Genomic DNA, 22,053 nt, shown 5'->3' with positions numbered 1-22,053 from the left:
TTTTGCTGATTTCTCACGAGTACCCTTAAAATCACGTTTTGATTACATTGAGCAGCTTGGATCATCAAAATTTGATCGGGAACTTGGGAGGGTTTTTTTAGAGGGTCCTTGGAACCGCCCCGTGTGTGTGTCTATATATATAAGTTATATACATAAGTGAGAAAGAAAGAAAGAAACTAAAGCTCACTGTCAATTAATATAGAAGTAATTGAATTCACTTACCACGGATAGAAAATTAGTAGAAAGAAGAGCTCAAATTGATAATTCTAGTCAGATAAATATTGTTCACGTCTGATAAATATTGTTTATGTCGAAAACTCATGAAATAGCGTAGTGTTAAGAGACTGAGAAATCGAAGCTTTATAGAGCTCTTCTTTAAATATCGTATTTTTGTTCATACGGTATGCATCAGTAAAGTTAGTAGTTAGCTGTTAGTATTACCATAAGAGGTGACCACCTCTCCTTAGGTATCGAACGCACAACCTGCATCAGTAAAGTTAGTAGTTAGCTGTTAGTATTACCATAAGAGGTGACCACCTCTCCTTAGGTATCGAACGCACAACCTCCCGCTCCCAAAGGGGAGCTACATGATGGCTTGAGCTAGACCCAAGAGTCACTTGTGTCCTGTATTGTCCTCCCCTTCGATGTCTATACCTGTACTGATGGGAACTTCTTGGAATAAACAAGATCCATTTTCCCCCACTTGTTTCTGTTTACGTCCCCTCTCATCTCATCTTCTTTATACGATTGTATGCTTACAACTATGTGCAGCAAACACAATTGAGAGTTTCGCAATGCAATTTGATCAGTTATCTCATCGTATGGAGTACATAATATCATATTTCAAATTGTGTACATGGGATTGATTTTCTCATTTGTATACATGTGATGACTGCCCTTAAACCTGATAGTTCTAGAATAAGAGTCTCAGCTCTTCATTTTTTGTTGTATGTTTGTTTGAACTTTTGTTCAACACTTTGTCTGAACTACATTTGTTCATACACTCATCTTAGAATGAATGAAAGCCAATAATTACCAAAGTTATTTTATTAAAAAACAAACACCATTGAACTACCTGGAAACCACCAACACAAACAAAATAAAGAAAATAAAAATAAAGCACAAAAGCACGAGCACAAGATCCGCACGTGCACGGAGTAATCTATTTTTCCGGTAAATGTACACAATCATTAAAAGCTCCAAACAAATACGGCAAAGTCCAAACAGGACACACAACCAACAAAGCTATCTCAGCAAACTCCCCACGGCATAAAGTCAGGAGCCACCAAAGCAAAAGAAACAAGACACAGCCAAGAACTATGCAACAAAATGAAAACAACCAATTTATGCCACCCTAGTAAACAGTTCATCTACTACAGAAGATCCTGACCAAAAATTTCAGAGATTCCAGCAATTCTCCCTTTAAAAAGAAGAAGAAAAGAATCTCCATCAAGCACTACAGAATAAGATCATAACCTGGCATAGTTTTCCAATTTGATGGTTAGAACCTGCATTTTTTATACCAACGGCAGCTGAATCTGTTGACAGATACCATACTTTCTGGGTCGTGGAGCATCAACAAATCTCTGGATGCATCTTTATATTGTCACCCCGGAAAGGGTTTGGGTAGGGAGAACTCTTGGATTCTCAAGTTTTACAAAGTATTTATCATAATCTATGTCCCCTATGTTATGCTTCCTCCCAAAGCATTCCAGCATCGTTTATTCCGGGTTGCACCCTATGAAGCGAAGTCAGAGAAGGGGAAAGACAAGGAATTGATAGGGAACCGCAACCAAGTGGCCAAGGCAGGGGTTCGCAAAAACTCAATTCGTCGGTTCGAATCTGACAAATTTGTACGCCACCATTCACCCTTCATTTTTGTACTTGCTTCCCCCCGAATAAAACTGAGATACATGGCTGAGACGGTCCGTAACAATGGTCGCTTATACATAATCAAAGCAGTAGGATGTCGTATCACGAAAAAAAAGTAGAAGCAGCCATTTGAACAATAGATCAGTATGTTGAACAATCCACAACAAGTCGTCCGACAGCATCGTTCCATAGGGGAATCTCAAACCTTCATTGACAGAATAAAATTGTTTCAGGCCTAGAATTCTTGCAATTGAAAAATAAACACATACGAGTCTTACTAGCTCAGAAATGTAATGGTGGCTAATGGATATCACCTCTGAGCCAATAGCCAAATTATTGCACTTCTACCATGAACACAAGGTAAGCCTAAAGATGGAACACAAATTGACGGTACATTCAAAAGACTCAGGTGGGTTTCTTACAATTTCAAAGTATCATGGCAAGACCTATAATTAGTATGCTTCTGATTCTCTTAGAATATCTTGTATCTACTAACCTATGAAACACCGACACGTCTAACTGCTTACCGTATCTGCATGATACACACCGGGGACACAGTTGGGACATGCTAGATAGCGTGTCCACTTACATTAAAAAACTTTAAGCAGGCGACATACAAGGGAAAGTTCGTGGACACCCATGTCTTAACTTGAACACGGGTGGAAACATGACAGTGATCACTTATAATAGTAAAAGCATATTCCCGGGTATCAATTTATAATCCTGAATTAAAATCTACAATTTAACAAGTAAAAAGTAAGAACCATACTGATCTTATAAGTTTGATAGTATCTAGATAGAATGTTCACATGAATAACAATGAGGAATGAGAAGGTCAGTAACAATGTTCTCGAATACATAATCAAAGCAGTAGGATGTCACACCACCATAATCAAGAAGTAGAAGCAGTCATTTGAACATCAATCAATATGCTGAATATTCCACCACAAGGCTTTTGACAGTTGAGTCGTTGACACCATATTTTCATGGGGAAATAAAGACCTTGATTAACAGAATAAAATTGTTTCAGGCCTAGACATTTCACCATTGAAAAATAAACACATATGAGACTAGCAAATAGTACAACAGCTTAGGGTAATAATGGTGGCTAATGGATATCACCTCTGAGCCAATAGCAACATTATTGCACCACAAAACCTCTACCATGAACATAAGGTAAGCCTAAAAATGGAACACAAATTTACTGTACATTAAAATAAATCAGTTGGGTTTCTTCCATTTCCAAACTATATTGGCATGACCTATCATTACTATTCTTACGATTCTCTTGCAGTATCTGGTATCTACAACCCGATAAAGCGCTGACACGCCTAACTGCATATTGTATCTGTATTAGACACGCCAGGGACACATATGGCGGTATGGGACATGCTAGACAGCGTCTCCACGTAATTTTACTAATTTTAAGCAGGCAAGACACCAGGGACATATCAAAGATTCAACTTCAGCACAGGTGGAAACATTACATTGATCAATTTATAATAGTAAAAGCTTATTCCTGGAAATCAAAATATGACAGTGATCAATTATACCACTTAAAAAGCAAAAAGTAAGAATCAGAAAGAAGCCATAAGTAATTGTTGTATCTAGATAGAATGTTCACAAGCCTAATGTCAATACAAATGCATGTATATTCTTAGCCGTGTCTGCTGACATGTCTGTGTACCCATTCATTTAGAGTTGTCGCGAGTTGTGTCCGTGTCCAACACGTTTGCGATACGGTAAGAAAATCCCAGTGATGTATTTTGTTCCCAGTTCAGGACATGGTAACGTGTGCCATATTACAAGGTGCTCAAATGAAAATTAATACCGAGAATGTAAAGATTCCATTGCATACCAGAGATTCCATTGTAAAGAAAAACAATAAAACAAAATAGCTACAGATTTCAATAGGTACTGTTCTATAAGAAAAAACTAAAGTGGCCACCACCTCCGATTCATACAAATTAGAGTTTTTTTTTGCTAATAGTTAATCCTAATCTACTCTATCCTAGGGGACTTGAGGAGGAGGATGGGTTCTTACGGAATCGAACCCATCAGCACAAAAGAAATCAAAAGGCTCGAACTATAGCTTCGTTAAAGAGTTAAATCTTGAACTATCCTACTTAAGCCATATCTATATCAGCCCGACGGCCAAAAGAACATACTAACTAGCAACAAAATGTAAAGTCTTGTGCTCGCACAAACAAAGAAACAAAAGGTGAGCATCTCCATGTACACCCTATACATCATAGACAAGCCAGTAGAAGTCTAACACATTTCACAAAAGCACTGACATACTTCAAAAGACAAACTTGAAAGGGGACCAAATAGTAGATGCCTTCAAGTTTTCAACTGAACCAACCATCTGCAATCAATGTACATAAGGCGTTAAGACTTACATTATTCTTTAATTGAGTTAAATTTCCCCGTTTTATAAACCGTAAGGTACCTTATAGTGAGAAACTGTATTTTAGTAAGGGTAACCCAAGTCTGGAACTCTGTCCTATAAGAGACGGGTTCTTAAAATGTACCCAAACAACAAAGATCAGTGGAATGCAACATACATTAATAGCAGTTAATTGCAATGTTGAAGGTGTACAAAATTTAGCTCAATGTCTTGTAACTGCAACTTCTCAAAATGAGAAAGAGCCTCAGCAGCTTTATCTTGTGCAATAAATCCATTTAACAGAGTGCTGAAGGTAACTACATTAGGCGTATAACCGCTTTTGAAGATGCTGCCCAAAAGGGATAACCCAAAGCCAACTCGATTCACGCGAGAGTAGCAGTTAATAGCAATGCTGAAGGTATACAAATCTAGCTCAATGTCTTGTAACAACAACTTGTTGAAAAGAGAAAGAGCCTCATCAGCTTTATCTTGTGGGATAAGTGCATTCAACAGAGTGTTGAAGGTAACTACATCAGGCGTATAACCGCGTTTGAAGATGCTGCCTAAAAGAGAGAACCCAAAGCCAACTTGATTCACGTGACAGTAGCAGTTAATAGCAATGTTGAAGGTATACAAATCGATCTCAATGTCTTGTAACAACAACTTGTTGAAAAGAGAAAGAGCCTCATCAGCTTTATCCTGTACAATAAGTCCATCTAACAGGGTGTTGAAGATAACTACATTAGGTGTATACCCGCATTTGAAGATGCTGCCTAAAAGAGAGAACACAAAGCCAACTCGATTCACACGAGAGTAGCAGTTAATAGCAATGCTGAAGGTATACAAATCTAGCTCAATGTCTTGTAACAACAACTTATTGAAAAGAGAAAGAGCCTCATCAGCTTTATCCTGTGCGATAAGTCCATCTAACAGGGTGTTGAAGATAATTACATTAGGTGTATACCCGCGTTTGAAGATGCTGCCTAAAAGAGAGAACCCAAAGCCAACTCGATTCACGCAAGAGTAGCAGTTAATAGCAATGCTGAAGGTATACAAATCTAGCTCAATGTCTTGTAACAACAACTTGTTGAAAAGAGAAAGAGCCTCTTCAGCTTTATCTTGTGGGATAAGTGCATGCAACAGAGTGTTGAAGGTAACTACATCAGGCGTATAACCGCGTTTGAAGACACTGCCTAAAAGAGAGAACCCAAAGCCAACTCGATTCACGCGACAGTAGCAGTTAATAGCAATGTTGAAGGTATACAAATTTAGCTCAATGTCTTGTAACAACAACTTGTTGAAAAGAGAAAGAGCCTCATCAGCATTATCTTGTGGGATAAGCCCATTCAACAGAGTGTTGAAGGTAACTACATCTGGCGTATAACCGCGTTTCAAGATGCTGCCTAAAAGAGAGAACCCAAATCCAACTCGATTAACGCAACAATAGCAGTTAATTGCAATGTTGAAGGTGTACAAATTTAGCTCAATGTCGTGTAACTGCAACTCGTTGAAATGAGAAAGAGCCGTGCTGTACTTACCCGACTTCGTAGTATTGGCTAACGCCTTATTGATTTCTAAAATGGTTGGAACATCATCTTGCTTTCGTGCTGGGCTGATGAGGGTCGCAGAAGGAGTAGAACTTCTAGTGTTTATAGTGTTGGAATGAGAACGAAGGGCAAAATATGAACGGTGGGGAGGAGAGAGAAGATTACCTTTTCGGTATTTAGCAGATTCTATGGGACTGATTACTGAAAAAACCCCAATCTGAGCCATCTCTTCTCCGTCCTCTCTCTCTCTCTCTCTCCCTCTCCACAAGCGAATTCAAAGGATGAGGATATTCCAAGCTCACCTGGTATCCCAAATTTTTCGAAGTCATACAGTACTTGCTCTCAAATTTTTTAAATTCCAATTTTGCCCTTAAAAATGTCTCTACGTTTTGTTGAGCAAAATACTTTTCTCTTCCACTTTGGTAACTTTTGCGGTTTTGCCTGGTTAATGGAGTAACAAATCAAGAAGCAAAATAAATAAGTATAAAAAGAAACCCAACATATTTCTTTGTTTTTAGGCCTAGTTTTGCTAAATATGTCGAGTGGCTTATTTTTTTTTTTTTTGTAGATTTCGTGTCAAATTTGTGGATTAGTTGTTTGTCTCGATTAGAAAAATCAAAAAATTATGTGTGATTGAAACTCAAAATTTTTAGAACAAAGACAAAAATAAGCCATAAAGGAAAATTTATTGGTTTATTTTCATTTGTATTAAAAAAAAATCGAGATTTTTTACAAAAAAGTTAGTTTCCATGTTAAAAATTCTTCAACATGCATTTTTTCCTTCCCAGTAAAGGAGAAACAAAAAACCTTACTTGATAATAAAAGCTAAGTAAATACATCGTTTTTGCGAGAATAGATTTGTCTGTGCCTCTCGATCTTGTTTGGGACAAAAATAGCCAAGTACAACCCTTTGTTTGGTGCCGGAAATTGTGATTCCAGCCAAATTTCAACGATCAAATTCTGAATTGGTCCCACAGAATTCCAACGGCCCAATCGTTGGCAACTGATTTTGCCATAAAGAACTCACCAAGGTTTACTTTCACTCCTCTCTTCCCATTTGGTTACCCAAGAAAGACTTGGTTTGGAATTTTGTGAAAAAGGTCAAAAGAGAAAAGAGTAAAGTAGGAAAGTGGAAGAGAAGAGGAGTCGGAGGGAAAATGCCCGCCAGTACTAACAATTTGTGTCACTTTTTTGATTTAAAAGAGGGAAAAGGGGTATTATTGTCTTCTTTGCCCACAAACTTTACATCATTTCTTCTATGCTTTTCTTTTTTTGCCAAAATGGCAAATTTTATTGGAGCAGTGCTACAGTCACCGACCTTGGGGTCGGTGACCGGCCACCGACTGCGTGTGGGGTCCACTCCGGGCCCTGCACGAATGATCCGAGCTGCTCAATAATTTTAAAAAAAAAAACCCAGTGGGCTTCATGAGAAATAAGCTCAATCCGATGTGTGTACGTGCTCGTTCCAAACTTTCATTTTTGAACGGGTCGGATCATCTGATTTTGGAACAGCTCGGATCGAGCACATACACATATCGGATTGAGCTTATTTCTCACATAGCCCACTCGGTTTTTTTTTTAAAATTATTGAACGGCTCGGATCATTCGTGCGGGACCCGGAATGGATCCCACACAGGGTCGGTGGCCGGTCACCGACCCTCCCGGTCGGTGACTGAAGTGTTTTCGATTTTATTGGAAACACCAACTAAACAAACTAAGGAAGGATGATTATCACATTCTAACGAACCCAATGACCATTGACCAATCAGAAAGTTTAGCTTGCGAAGTCTTCACGCCATGACCTTGGACCTAGCATCCTGAACCTTGCGAGTTTGTCCGCAACCACATTTGTCGATCCCCGAACAAACTGAAAGATGCAGCTATCAAACCCTTGCTCTGTTGTTCATACCGTCTGATGTCTTCCACAATCACCTCCACCCCTGCCGGGCACTGGATTTCCTTGTTTAGAACCTTCACAAGCTGTTGAGAATCTCCCTCTACCGTGATACTACTAAACCCCAACAATTTTAGCAAACCCCAATGCCGCTCTCCATGCCGCTGCTTCAGCACAAAGCGCATAACCCGAAGAGCCCAGGTTGATCGATCGCGCCGCCACAAAACAACCCATAGAGTCCCTCAAAACCACACCCGCATCTGATGTCCCCCCAGCCGTCGCTCTCGGAATCCATGCTCCATCCACATTGATTTTTATTCACCCGCTAACTGGTGGCCGGTGTCCAGCTCTGTGCATCCCCAGATTGAATATGTGCTCCCTGAGGTCTTACGCCCTCCCCATCGCGAACCACACCAACAAACTCTGTCGCATCCTTCACCGCCATTAGAACCGCTAGCTAAGGATCTGCATTGTGGCTGCCCTCCTCAGTGCCTTTCCACCTTTCTTCTAATAAAACTGTCAAACCAAGCTAAAATAGATGTGCGTTCATTCATGCTTGGTACAAACCCAATCAATGGAGTGTCCACACTACTAGTGCAAACTGACAGTCGAGGAACAAGTGAGGGAGAATTTCACAGTCCGAACTTTACATCATTTCACCTGCTCTTTTAAAGTACACTTAAGTAACACATGTCAAGCCCAGATTACTTTAGACCCCACACGATGAACGTGGATTGGGCCGATTCTAGATAGAGGCTTGATAGGGGCCATCAAAACAAAACATGAAAGTGTACATGAAAGAAAAATGAACATGCAAGTGTACATGAATCATCTCTCTCTCCCTGCAAGTGAATTTAAAGGATGAGGAGGATATTCCAAACTCACCTGGTGTAAGTCGCCGGACAGCATTCGCGATCTTAATCTCGTGGACCTCGTCGAGTTTCTTTGCGACCGACGCCATATCAACGCCTACGGCGATGACGTTGGGGTTAGAGAAGAAGGAGAGGAAGGCCTTGGGGTGTGGTAGTGTTAGGGGTTGAGGAGGTGGTAGACGAGGCAGTTGGAGCCGACGCAAAAGGTTGAGGAGATCGTAGGGGATTTTTTTTGGGTCAGTGGTGGTGTTGCCGACTTGCCGTGGGAGTAGTAGTGGGGTTCTCTGTGGAAGAGTGAATGACGACGTGAGAGAAGGGGAAGGGAGGCCCAAGGAGATTGAGAGAGAAAGGAGGGATTTGATTGTGTGCATCTTTTGAAATCCTATCATGGGCAACTGACGCATTTAACGGCAAAAAGATGCCACGTCAGTACATTTTTTTGACAAAATGAACCGAGTATAAAGGTGGGGTTTATTTTTTTTTGTAAGTACATGTGTTCAATTGAATTAAATTGAAGTTTAAGTGTTTATGGGACATTGAGTCCAAAGTTTAGGTGCCTTTTCAAAATTTTCCCTATATACGTAGGATGTAGTCTTTCCCAAATTACTTCTTTTCAGTTTTGCCCGAATTTTGGAAAAATCCTTTTTGATATCAAATTGAGGTGATTTTTTTATAGGACTCCATAAAAAATATTTTAGAAATAATGAATAATTTGAATCGGCTGTATAGGACCCAAGGTGGGCCCCACAAAATCCATATATACATGGTATGTACATTTCAATATGTACCCATAGCTTTTCTTTGTTTCTAGGCCTAGTTTTGCAAAATAAGTCGAGTGGTTTATTTATTTATTTTTGTCTTTATTTTTTTTTGCATTTGTCGATTTTGTGTCAAATTTGTTGATTATTAGTTGTCTCAAGTAGAAATTTTTAAAAATTACGCATGATCGAAACTCAAAATTGTTAGAATAAAGACAAAAATAAGGCATAAAGGCAATTTTTTTTTTGCTTTTTTCGTCTTTATTCCAAAAAATTCGAGTTTCAATCATAATTTTTTAGATTTCTGATTCTTCTCGTCAAGACCAAGCAATAACTCACAAAAATTTGATGTGAAACTAATAAATGCCAAAAAAATTGAATAAAAAAAGCCACAATGCCATTAAAGAAAAAAAGAACAAAATGATTTGTATACTTTAATTGCAGTAGGTTACAATCATTTTAATGTACAAATATATTGTATTCGAAAGCAAAAACTTTAAGATAAAATAAGTATACGTTCCGATAAAAAATATATGTCTATTAAGCCTGAGCCCCCTAGGGTCAAAATCCCGACTTCGCCACTATTAATCAAAAAACTATATAAACGTAAGTGAGAGTTGCATAATAAAAAAATGTCTCTAGAGTCAATAGAGATGGGTCATAGATCATAGCCCTTAATAGGGGTTGTAAGTTTCGAATTACTTCCAAAATGAGATTGGGAGAAGAGAATTTGGAACAATTTTGCAGAGGCCAGTTGAAAAGATGGCAATCAAGCTGCTGCGAGGACCTTGGCCTATTTTGGCTCATTAATATCCAAAATTATCAAGAGATGGAGGAGAATTAAAAACTTGTGGGGCACGTAATGCAGAAAGATACGACTTTCAAGAATCTAAGAAGACAAGACTTAATGGTACTCAGAGACGCATTATTTCTAACTAATAAACACAATGGTAGGGAAAATGAAGCACCAGAAGGGAATGTTAGAACTCGTAGTAGTAGAAGGAGAATTTTATGATATCGAACATCGCAGTACGCTATGCAATTCAGAGGCATCCGGGGAGTACAAAGAGTGGAAGATCGAGGGAAAACATGTTAGAACAGGAGGCTATGACTGCACATTATCATCAAGAATTAATACCACTAATATATATGCTGAGGGACGAGAATTCTGTAAAATGGTAGCCTACATATGTCAGTGTAAAACTAGATTTACCTTCACAGCACCACATGAATCCTTGTCATAAACTTCGTTATCGCTTCTTGGACAGCAAGATCCTATCCTTTAGTTGAGACTAAATCCTTAATCATGCAAAAAGTAGATGCATTGAGTGAAACATCCATTGTCTCCATTGTCTGTGGAATCTCTCTGCTCTGTTTCCATCTTAGTTGCATGCTGTTTTCCGCCAAAATTAGTGGTGAGTACGTGAGAGCAGCTGACGATAGATGGTGACCGCGACTTTGTCAAAGGTTTCAACTTGATGAAGGAAGGAGAGGGAGGGAATGATGCAGGACAAGGATAGCCGACATGTGATTTTTTTCCACCAAAGGGGCACGACTCCCTGTCCAACACGTTTGCGATACAGATAAGAAAATCCCAGATATGTGTCCATGCTTCTTAGTTTATGGGACATGGTCTTAGTATGTTTTGGGTAAGATATAATGGTTGGATACTAAGTTGTAGCACGTAATGTGTTAAAATTGTTCCCAGTTCAGGACATGGTAACTTGTGCTATGTAAAAATAATACCAAGAACGTAAAGATTCCATCGCATACCAGAGATTTTGTTGGGGGCAAAGAGTTCACCACATTACTTGGGTCCAATATATATTGATTGACCCATATCCACTTAAAAGGCTAACCCTTGTAAGTGGTGAGTCATCCAATTGTATATTAAGATCCAACTCTTTTTTGGTTTATCCGATGTGAGACTCAACGTTCACACATGTTCTAACAAATCTCCCCCTCATGCGTGAACCGAACATTGGGCTTTAACCTCTCCTTGCATCCAAGCTCCCCCTTGATTCTGATCTAATACTCTCAACCCTATCTCCCGCACTGGGCTTATTCTGCACCCACTCAATCGATTCAGAGTCATCTCAATTGAGAGCCAACATGCCTAGTCACCAGCACCATGCTCCCCGACGAGAACTCCATTGAGAGCCAACGTGCTCATTCACTAGCACCATGCTCCCAGACGAGTCAACTCCATCGACAATGAGCCATCCAATACAGCACTCCAATATCAAGCCACCTTGCTTCATCAGGAGTCACCTTTGGACTTTATACCGCTCCATGAGTGTCTTCTGTGCAAATCCATTCAATGGTGCGCTGAGAGTCTTCCCATAGATCGTCAGCCATTGGCTCTGATACCAGTTGTTGGGAGTTTGTTAGATACATCGATCCGCCACTGCGTGCTCAAGGCCCAATTTGAATGGGAGTAACGGCAAAGAGTCCGTCACATCACTTGGGCCTAATATACATTGAATGACCCATATCTACTTAAAAGGCTAAGTCTTGTAAGCGATGAACCATCCAATTATATATTACGGTCCAACTTTTTTGTGGTTTATCCGATATGAGACTCAACGTTCACATATGTTCTAACAGATTCCATTGTAAAGAGAATTAATAAGACAAAATACTAGCTAAAGATTTCAAGAGGTACATTTCTAGAAGAAAAAACTTGAGTGGCCGCACCCCTACTTCATATGAATTAGAGTTGAAGAGGCACATCACCCTCATACTACGTTACCGAAATACATAAAGTTCAAGTGGGAATATTCCCAAGAGCACAAAAGAAAGAGTTCAAAAGCTCGAACTAGCTTGGTTACAGAGTTTAAATACTGAACTACCCTACTTGAGCCATATCTATATTAGCCCGACGGCCAAAATAACATAACTAGCAACAAAAAGTAAAGTCTTGAGCCATATCTATATTAGCCCGACGGCCAAAAGAACATAACTAGCAACAAGAAGTAAAGTCTTACGTGCAGGGAGTAATCTCTTTTCCGGTAAATGTACTCTTATCATTAAAAGCTCCAAACAAATACAGCAAAGTCCAAACAGCACAGCCAACAAAGCTATCTCAGCAAACTCCCCACGGCATAAAGCCAGGAGTCACCAAAGCAAAAGAAACGAAAAAAAAATCTACACAGCCAAGAACTAATCAACAAGATGAAAACAACCAATTTATGCCACCCTAGAAAACAGTTCATCTACTACAGAAGATCCTGACAAAAAATTCAGAGATTCCAAGAAAAGAATCTCCATCAAGCACTACAGAATAAGATCATAACCTGGCATAGTTTTCCAATTTGATGGCTAGAACCTGCATTTTTCATACTAATGGCCGCTGAATCCGTTGACAGATGCTACTTTCTGGGTCGTGGAGCATCAACAAATCCCTAGACGCATCTTTATATTGTCACCCCGGAAAGGGTTTAGGTAGGGAGAACTCTTAGATTCTCAAGTTTTAGAAAGTATTTATCAAAATCTATGTCCCCTATGTTGTGCTTCCTCCCAAAGCATTCCAGCATCTGTTATTCCGGGTTGCACCCTAAAAAGTGAAGTCAGAGAAGGGGAAAGACATGGAATTGATAGGTAACCGCAACCAAGTAGCCAAGGCAGGGGTCCGCAAAACCTCAATTCGTTGGTTCGAATCTGACCAATTTGTACGCCGCCATTCACCCTTCATTTTTGTACTTGCTTCCCCCCGAATAAAACTGAGATACGTGGATGAGACGGTCAGTAACAATGGTCTCTTACACAAAATCGAAGCAGTGGGATGTCGTATCACTCTAACCAAAAAAGTAGAAGCAGCCATTTGAACATCAGATCAATATGTTGAACATTCCATGACAAGTTGTCCGACAGCATTGTTCCATGGGGGAATTTCAAACCTTAATTGACAGAATAAAATTGTTTCAGGCCTAGAATTTCGCAATTGAAACATAAACACATACGAGTCTTGCATACAGTCCACTAGCTCAGAAACATAATGGTGGCTAATGGATATCACCTCTGAGCCAATAGCCAAATTATTGCACCATAAAACGTCTCACGTGCACATAACCTAAGCCTAAAGATGGAACACAAATTGACGGTACATTTAAAAAAATCAGGTGGGTTTCTTTCAATTCCAAATTATCTTGTCAAGATCTATAATTAGTATTAATCTGATTCCCTTATAAGTTATAATATCTTGTATTTACTAACCTACAAAACACCGATGCGCCTAACTGCTTACCGTATCTACGTGAATAATGTGACACACACAAGGGATATGGTTGGGACATGCTAGATGGCGTGTCCACTTAAATTAACAAATTTTAAGCAGGCGACACACTAGGGAAACATTGTGGACACCGGTCTTAACTTGAACACGGGTGGAAACATGACAGTGATCACTTATAATAGTAAAAGCTTATTCCCGGGTATCAGATTATGACAGTGATCAATTTATAATCCTCAATTAAAATCTACAATTTAACATGTAAAAAGTAAGAATCGTACTGATGTTATAAATTTGATGGAATCTAGATAGAATGTTCACATGAATAACAATGTGGAATGAGACGGTCAGTAACAATGTTCTCGAATAACATAATCAAAGCAGTAGGATGTCACACCACCATAATCAAGAAGTAGAAGCAGTCATTTGAACATCAATCAATAGGCTGAATATTCCACCACAAGGCATTTGACAGTTGAGTCGTTGACACTACATTTTCATGGGGGAATAAAGACCTTGATTGACAGAATAAAATTGTTTCAGGCCTAGACATTTCACAATTAAAAAATAAACACATATGAGACTAGCAAAAAGTCCAAAGGGTAATAATGGTGGCTAATGGATATCACCTCTGAGCCAATAGCAACATTATTGCACCATAAAAGCTCTACCACGAACTGATGAACATAAGGTAAGCCTAAAAATGGAACACAAATTGAGAAGACATTCAAATAAATCAGTTGGGTTTCTTCCATTTCTTAACTATGGCAGGACCTATCATTACTATTCTTATGATTCTCTTGAAATATCTGGTATTTAAATCCTTATAAAGCCCTGACACGCCTAACTGCATAGTGTATCTGCATTAGACGCGCCGGGGACACATATGGCGTACAAGACACACTAGACGGCATGTCCACGTAATTTTACTAATTTTAAGCAGGTGACACACCGGGGACATATCAGCAACTCAACTTCAGCACGGTGGAAACATTAATTTGATCAATTTATAATAAAAGCTTATACCCGGAAATCAAAATATGACACTAAACAATTATACCATTTAAAAAGTAAAAAGAATCATAAAGAAGCCATGAGTATTTGAGGTATCTAGATAGAATGTTCACAAGCCTAATGTCAATACAAATGCATATATATTTTTAGCCGTGTCCCCTAGCATGTCTGTGTCCCCATTCATTTAGAGTTGTCGGGAGTTGTGTCTGTATCAGTGTCTGTATGTGTATCCGTGCTTCTTAGTACTACCTATTACTAATATTGTAGTTCCAACCAAGAGCAGCAATACAGAATCGGAATCACAAAAAGAATGAGGGTTAGATTCATCTAAGAATTGCAATAATGGGTCATGAAACTGACCTCAATACATGAGGATAAGATGATAACTTATATTAGCGTGTTTACTGAACTACGTGGGTTAAAGGTTCAGGTAGGGAGAACTTGATTCTCAAGTTCTAGAAAGTACTTATGAAAATCCATCTCCACCTACGTTCCCAAAGCATTCCAGCGCCTGTAATTCCTGGTCTCACCCTCTGAATTAAGCAGAGTGGGAGAAGGGGGGAAGACATCGAATTGATAGGAAACCATAATCAAGTGGCTAAGGCATGGGTAACTTCTATCTTGTATGCTCAAATCTGACCGGCCCCTACAACGCCATTTCACCCATCATTTTTGTAAATGCTTAGTGGATAGAACAGGCCACATGTATCAAAGGCTGAGAATTTGTGGAATGAGATGGTCAGTAACAATGTTCTCTTATACACATAATCAAAGGAGTAGGATGTCACACAACCATAATCAAGATGTGGAAACAGCCATTTGAACATCACGTCACATCAATTTGTTGAAATTACCACCACAAGTTTCCAGCCTAGAAGTTTTGCAATTTAAAAATAAACACACGAGACTAGCAAACAGTCTACTAGCTTAGAGTCATAATGGTGGCTAATGGATATCACCTCTGAGCCAATATAGCAACATTATTGCACCACAAAACCTCTACCATGAACGTAAGAAAAGCCTAAAGATGGAACAAATATAGATTGTACATTGAAATAAATCAGTTGGGTTTCTTCCATTTCTGAAGCAAATTGGCAAGACCTATCATTACTATTCTTCTAATTCTCTAGGAATATCTAGTATCGGCTACCCTATGAAGCATCGATGCTTCATAGGACATGATGCTCACCGTATCTGTGTTAGACACGCCGAGGACACGTATGGGACACACTAGACGGCGTATCCAAGTATTTTAAGCAAGCGACATGCCAGTGACATTTCGGGGACACTGTGTCTCAATTTGAACACAGGTAGGAAACATTACTTTGATCGGTATATTATCTATTCTAATATATAAAGGGAGAGCACCCTTTGGTGTCTCCTCCCTTTGTCATGTATTTTTCTTTCCTAAAATACCCTCTAAAGAGAAAAATCACACAAAACAAAATAGTTAGTTTTGGGGATATATTAGACATTTTACCACACAAAAAAAAACTCCCAAAAACAGTTACCACCCTTTTCCCTTCAACTGCTCCGTCTCCAGCAGTTCCCTCTCATTTATTTCACCACTCTTTCGGCTGTTCCAATGCAAAACCTGCTCTGTTCCAATTAAGGTATTCTCTCTCTCTCTCTCTCTCTCTCTCTCTCTCTCTCTCTCACACACACACACACACACACAAAAGCAGTAGTCAAATGCTATGTGGCAACTAACATGGTTCAGCAAAAAGTCTTCTATTATATGGGTTTTGTTTCTTTAGAAAGTGAATCAGTGGGTTTTGTTTGATAGTGCAGAGAGAGAGAGAGAGAGAGAGAGAGCATGTGTGGCGTGTGCATGTGCGTGCGCATGCGCTGTGAGAAGTGGTGGTGCTGTGTGTGCGTGTGATGGGCTTGGTAGGGTCATGACTTATTGGGAGGTAGACTTATAAAGTACATAATTGTTACTATTAGACATATTAGTAGTAGCTGTACAGTAGCATTTTATCTGATAGTCTTTAATGTAAGTACTTATATACTTGCGCATTTTACCTTCATTGTGATTCAAATTAGTAGAGTACGTGAGCATTGCATTTTGGTGATCTATTCGTTTCAATCGAGGTGAATGGTTAAACTGTGTGTTTGGTTTGGAACTGAGTTAGTGAAGTTGGGTCAAAATTTTGGGCAACATGGTGAAATTTTGAATTGAAAAATAAAAGAGACTAAAGGCTGGGGCACACACGATGCGTGTGCAAGTCAGATTTTCACAACGTTTTATAAAAATGCTTTTCACTTATTATTTGATCAAATTTTCACAAATATTATAAAAATTCGACTTGCACACGCATCGCGTATGCCCCAGCCTCTAGTAATAATAATAAAAGCTTATTCCCGGGAATCAAAAGAAGACAGTGATCAATTTATAATCCTAATTTTCAGATGCCTAACAACTAATGCTTTGTTTGGTTTGCTTTTTGAAAAAAAAAATTCCAAATCAAAAAACACTCATTACCCCTGCTTCCAATCATTACTCTCATCTCTATCCACTCTCCGATCATTATTCTCATTTCTCTCTCTATCTGTCTCCACTCATTACCCTAATTTCTATCTCCACTCATTACCCAAAAACCAAACTAAAAAATTCTCAAAAACCCATTCAAACACAACATAAATGTCAATACAAACGCACATATATTTTTAGCTGTGTCCCCAGGCATGTCTGTGTCTCCGTTCATTTAGAGTTGTCGAGAGTTGGGTTTGTGTCTATATTTGTGCCCGTATCCGTATCCATGCTTCTTAGTAACTAACTATTACAAGTATAGTAGTTCAAACCAACAGCATCACTACAAAATTGGAATGACAAAAAGAACGAGAGTTATGATCCATCTAAGAATTGTAATAATGCGTTCATTAAACAGACCCCAATACACGAGGCCAGGAATTTGCTTGTTAGAAACTTCGAGTTATAAGATGATGAATATATCAGCGGGTTTGCTGAACTAGGTGGATTAAGTGAGGTGTCAACAAGAGCACAAACACAAGAAAGTAACAAGGACTTTCCCATATTAAGATTGGTTTTGTGGAGTGCACACTGCACACCTATGTAGCACAAACATGGATACAGACACGGGCACGGGAATTCTAGAAAAATGGAAATACGGACATGGTAGGAGACACACCACTTGTGCGTGTGTCTGTATGTGTGTGTCCCAAGTTTAAATGGCAAAATGTAAACAAAACAAAATGGATGAGTGCCAAATACCAATACCATTCAAATGGAAGATGGGGACTCACACATATGATGGAGGCCACACGTTATGGGGGAATCCACTCAATGGGAATTGTTCATGGACTGTAAAGATCGTCAGACTAACAAAGAAATGTCACCCCTAATGAATAATGAAATTGTAAAGATACACTTTTTCCTTTCATTTTCCCATTCTCCTTCTGTTTATAATGTTCATTCTCCTTCAAAATGCGGAAAGAACTGACTATCAAGAATCAAGTCAATAAGATGTCTCAAAGTGTGAAGGCGAGACTCTTTGGAGAGAAAGAATGCTTCTTCTTTTTTTTTACAACCACTTATTGAAAGGAACAATGGGATTATTGAAGCACCAGAAGAGGATGTTAGAACTCATTCTGGTAGATTGAAAGGAGATCAAATAAATTATCCCAAAGGAGATCAAATAAATTATCCCAAGGGATAAAGACAAGAGTCCATAAGAATCTCCAACATGGGGTAACGCTAAGAATATAAGAATTAAAGGCCATACTATTTGGAATATGGATATCCCTGTTGATGCCTCTTGGCCTCAAATGACTTCAAACCTCAATGAAATCCCAGAACGATATCGTGTAAGAGACATCATTCTGCAGGCAGCTTCCTGAAGCTTGGGTTCCTCAAAAGACCTTGATTCATTCTAGTGTTTTCTTCTTGCAATAGGCATCAACAAGGACATTGTACTTAACAATATCGAGACCTAAACCCTTTTTCTCCATCATGTGAAATAAGAACATTGCTTCATCAATATGCCCACTTTGGCAAAGGCTGTCGAACAGGAGACCACAAGTTTTAGTATCGGGATGTAGGTCGGCAGCTTGCATCTCATTAAGAATTTCTTGGGCGGCAGCATATGTATCTATTTGAACCAGACCAAGAAATATAGTTGTAAAAGTAATGAAGTCACGTTTTAGACCGAGTAGAGGCATTTCTCGGAAGAGATGCAAGGCTTTGCCTAATTTCCTGTTCTTGCAATATCCCTTGATTAAAATGTTATAGCAACAAGTGTTGGGATGAATGCCCCTTTCCACCATGGCATTTAACAATCTCATTGCTTCGTCCATCCGGCCTTGCAAACAATATCTCTCCATGAGACTAGTGTATGTGAAAACATCAGGATCCACACCTCTTTTTTCCATTAATTCAAGTAACTCCTCCGCTTCCTTTGTCATCCCTTGCTTGCAAAGAGCAGAGACCAAAACATTAAACGTACGAACATTTGGTGAAATAGCATTATCCAACATTTCTCGTAGTATTCCTATTGCTTCCTTCGTCTTGCCATGTTTGCATAGGCCATCAATCATAGATGTATAAGTGACTACATCTGCACAAAAACATTTGCTATTCATTTCTACAAACAAGTTGACAGCGTCATCCACCATCCCATCCTTGCAAAGACGGTCAATGATCATGCTATAAGTCTTGGTGTCAGGTTTTAAACCTCCTTCTTCCGCTATCCTCAAAAAACTAATAGCCGCTCCTCTGTTTCCCATTTTGCAAAGCCTGTTTATTAGCGATCCATACATCGTCACGTTGGGTTTGATTTCACCTTTTTTGACAATTTTCTCAAATAACTCCACAGCCTCAGCAATTTTACCTTGGGCAATAAGTCCATTTAACAGACTGTTGAAGGTAACTACATCAGGTGTATAACCGTGTTTGAGGATGCTGCCAAAAAGAGAGAACCCAAAGCCAACTCGATTCACACAGCAGTAGCACTTAATTGCAATGTTCAAGGTATACAAACTTAACTGAATGCCCAGCAATTGCAACCTGTCAAAATGGGAAAGAGCCTCAGCAGGTTTATCATGTACAATAAGTCCATCTAACAGGGTGGTGAAGGTAACTACATTGGGCTTATAACCGCATTTAAAGATACAGCCTAAAAGAGAGAACCCAAAGCCAACTCGATTCACGCGACAATAACAGTTAATTGCAATGTTGAAGGTATACACATTTGGCAGAATGCCTAGCAACCGCAACTTGTCAAAATGAGAAAGAGCCTCAGCAGTTTTATCTTGTGCGATAAGTCCGTTAGCCTCAGCAGCAGTTTTATCTTGTGCGATAAGTCCGTTAGCCTCAGCAGTTTTATCTTGTGCAATAAGTCCATTTAACAGCGGGGGGAAGATAACTTCATCAGGCTCATAACCGTGTTTGAAGATGCTGCCTAAAAGCGAGAACCCATAGCCAACTCGATTGACGTGACAGTAGCAGTTAATAGCAATGCCGAAGGTATTCAAATCTAGCACAATGTCTTGTGACTGCAACTTGTTGAAATGAGAAAGAGCCGTGCTGTACTTACCCGATTTCGTAATAATCCCCAACGCCTTGTTGATTTCAAGAATGCTTGGCAGAGGTCGCGTTCGGGGCATCAGAGTGAGGAACAATTCAGCTGCTCGGAGATTATCAAGCTGTTTTCTCGACTTGGGTAGCTGTTTTCTCGACTTGGGTTGGTGTTTTGGTGGACTGGTGATGGTTGAAGAAGGATAAGAACTAGGGTTTCTTCTAGTGTGAGAGTGAGAACGAAACAGATTTGCAGTTTCAGTAGGAAAGGAACACGATGAAGGGTGGGGTGGAGGGAGAAGATTACATCTTCGGTAACTAGAAGAAGAAGAAGAAGAATCCATGGGACTGATCGGAGTAAAAGCACCAATCTGAACCATCTTCTTCTGCGTCCTCAGCCCTTTCTCTCTCTAGTGATCTATGGCATAGACGGACAGAGCTTAGTCCTATTTTGGGTTGACATTATTTTTCTGTTTTTGTGGAATTTTTTTCGCATGGATTAATTTTGCGTAATTTTTTGAGTACTAAAAAGATATTAAAAATAATGTGTTTTCAATCGTGGGAGGTGTTTGGGAGGTTCATTAACGATTCTAGATTATGCAATAGTAGATTCCGACGGTTTGGAGCTTAGGTGCAATGTGTGTGTGTGTGTGTATATATAAATTCTGAAAAAATTAAGTTTGAAAATCGAATGCTATGGACACAATTTGAGAATGAGGTCAAGAGCATCTTTCACATTCTAATTTCTAAGGCTCCGTTCAGTGGATCCGGATCCTCTACGAGGATACTATTTTATAAGAATGGGTGATGATTTGTATTCAGATTGTCTATCTCGACAATCAATGATTCGAATTGAAAACGAACTTTTCTGGAGAAGAGTTAGGAAAGAGTTGACTTTTCCCCGGAAGAGTTTGTTTTTAATCCGAACTATTAATTGCAGAGATGAACGGTCCGGATCCCATGGAAATCCTCACACGATCCTCACAAGGAGGACTCACGGAAAGAATGGGAAAGGACGAGAAAATCAACTTTCATGTAATTTTATGAGTGCTCAATTACCAAGAAAGTTGTAAGACCCACAGCCTCAACTTTTCCATTGAGAAACACCTTCCAGCAAAATAGGTTTTGCCAAAATGAAGGATTTCTTGTTTTCCTGTAAGATTCTTTGTTAACAGAACACGTACAGAAAAATGATTTTCATTTTTTCTTCACTTCATCTCCTTTCACTTTTCTTGTGAATCAATTTCCAACACAACATTCCTGACAATCATAAGGGGAAAAATACGGGATTTTATGGAATTTCCACATTTGTCCTCGTGTTATTTGCAGCACGCCTGCATTCTTTGTGACCTTTTCTTATTTTTGTGATCTTTTCTTACTTTTGTGGCATTTTATATTTGAATTACAGTATGTAAGAATTCGATTGTCGTCCTGTTTTGTAATCTCGACGATCACGAAATTATTTTGTCCTTTTCGACGAAATAGTAATAGCATTTTTACCAAGATTACATTTGAGACTTTCGAAAATAGAATACAAAGTATTTGCAAAGTGGAAAAACCAAACGATGTTAGAAATATCTAAAATATTTATGTCTAAAAGGGTTATTTATGCACTTTATAAGACCATGGTTATGAATAACCAAGGACAAGATGGTAAAAGACTAACTCATAATTTTTTTTGATGATTATACTTTTAAACACTACTCTATTGTATAATCTATAAATCATCCAAACACTCTACAGATTAAAGTTTATTTTTATTTGTAATAACAAAAAAAAAACTACAATTCACAATCTAAAATTGAAAATGCAGAAAAATCTTGGTCGAGCCGAACATATACAACTGATCGGATCCGAATGGGTACGATTAAAGCAAACATTTCAGAAACAAATCTTTTTAAAGTAAAAAATTATGACTGCGATAATTCGGTCCGCAACCT

At 39.0% G+C, this 22,053-nt stretch overlaps 2 protein-coding genes across 5 annotated transcripts; both read right to left on the bottom strand.

Moving 5' to 3' along the window:
- Nucleotides 1–1,323: 1,323 nt before the first annotated feature.
- LOC131324155 (pentatricopeptide repeat-containing protein At1g62914, mitochondrial-like) lies at nucleotides 1,324–6,107 on the bottom strand. 2 transcript variants are annotated; one of them, XM_058356004.1, is made up of 3 exons: nucleotides 5,800–6,107; nucleotides 4,440–5,664; nucleotides 1,324–2,077 (listed from the first exon to the last, which is right to left on the bottom strand). In XM_058356004.1, the coding sequence occupies exons 1-2, from the start codon at nucleotides 6,032–6,034 to the stop codon at nucleotides 4,451–4,453; spliced, it is 1,449 nt and encodes a 482-aa protein (XP_058211987.1). In that variant the 5' UTR covers nucleotides 6,035–6,107; the 3' UTR covers nucleotides 1,324–2,077; nucleotides 4,440–4,450. The 2 variants fall into 2 exon arrangements, with proteins under 2 accessions (XP_058211987.1, XP_058211986.1); XM_058356003.1 differs by having other exon boundaries at nucleotides 4,440–6,107.
- A 6,229-nt stretch (nucleotides 6,108–12,336) lies between these two features.
- LOC131324154 (pentatricopeptide repeat-containing protein At1g63330-like) lies at nucleotides 12,337–20,557 on the bottom strand. Of its 3 annotated transcripts, none has more exons than XR_009199243.1 (3): nucleotides 19,909–20,557; nucleotides 18,324–19,869; nucleotides 12,337–13,231 (listed from the first exon to the last, which is right to left on the bottom strand). XR_009199243.1 is itself a non-coding variant. In XM_058356001.1 (2 exons), the coding sequence occupies exons 1-2, from the start codon at nucleotides 20,491–20,493 to the stop codon at nucleotides 18,466–18,468; spliced, it is 1,989 nt and encodes a 662-aa protein (XP_058211984.1). In that variant the 5' UTR covers nucleotides 20,494–20,557; the 3' UTR covers nucleotides 17,923–18,465. The 3 variants fall into 3 exon arrangements, 1 of the variants encoding a protein (XP_058211984.1); XR_009199244.1 differs by having other exon boundaries at nucleotides 12,337–13,054; XM_058356001.1 differs by lacking the exon at nucleotides 12,337–13,231 and having other exon boundaries at nucleotides 17,923–19,869.
- Between the last annotated feature and the right edge of the window lie 1,496 nt (nucleotides 20,558–22,053).

Source organism: Rhododendron vialii, chromosome 4a (genome assembly GCF_030253575.1).
Source record: "Rhododendron vialii isolate Sample 1 chromosome 4a, ASM3025357v1".
Lineage (NCBI taxonomy): Eukaryota > Viridiplantae > Streptophyta > Magnoliopsida > Ericales > Ericaceae > Rhododendron > Rhododendron vialii.
The sequence above is the reverse complement of the archived record's forward strand: the minus strand, read 5'-3'. Positions and strand labels throughout refer to the sequence as shown.

Excerpts from the sequence above, each read along its gene's own strand:
- LOC131324155 (XM_058356003.1), bottom strand. The coding sequence starts at position 6,034 with ATGGCTCAGATTGGGGTTTTTTCAGTAATCAGTCCCATAGAATCTGCT.
- LOC131324154 (XM_058356001.1), bottom strand. The coding sequence starts at position 20,493 with ATGGTTCAGATTGGTGCTTTTACTCCGATCAGTCCCATGGATTCTTCT. Across the intron at positions 19,870-19,908 it reads CACAAGATAAAACTGCTGAG|GCTAACGGACTTATCGCACA; the intron begins GCTAACGGACTT and ends ACTGCTGCTGAG.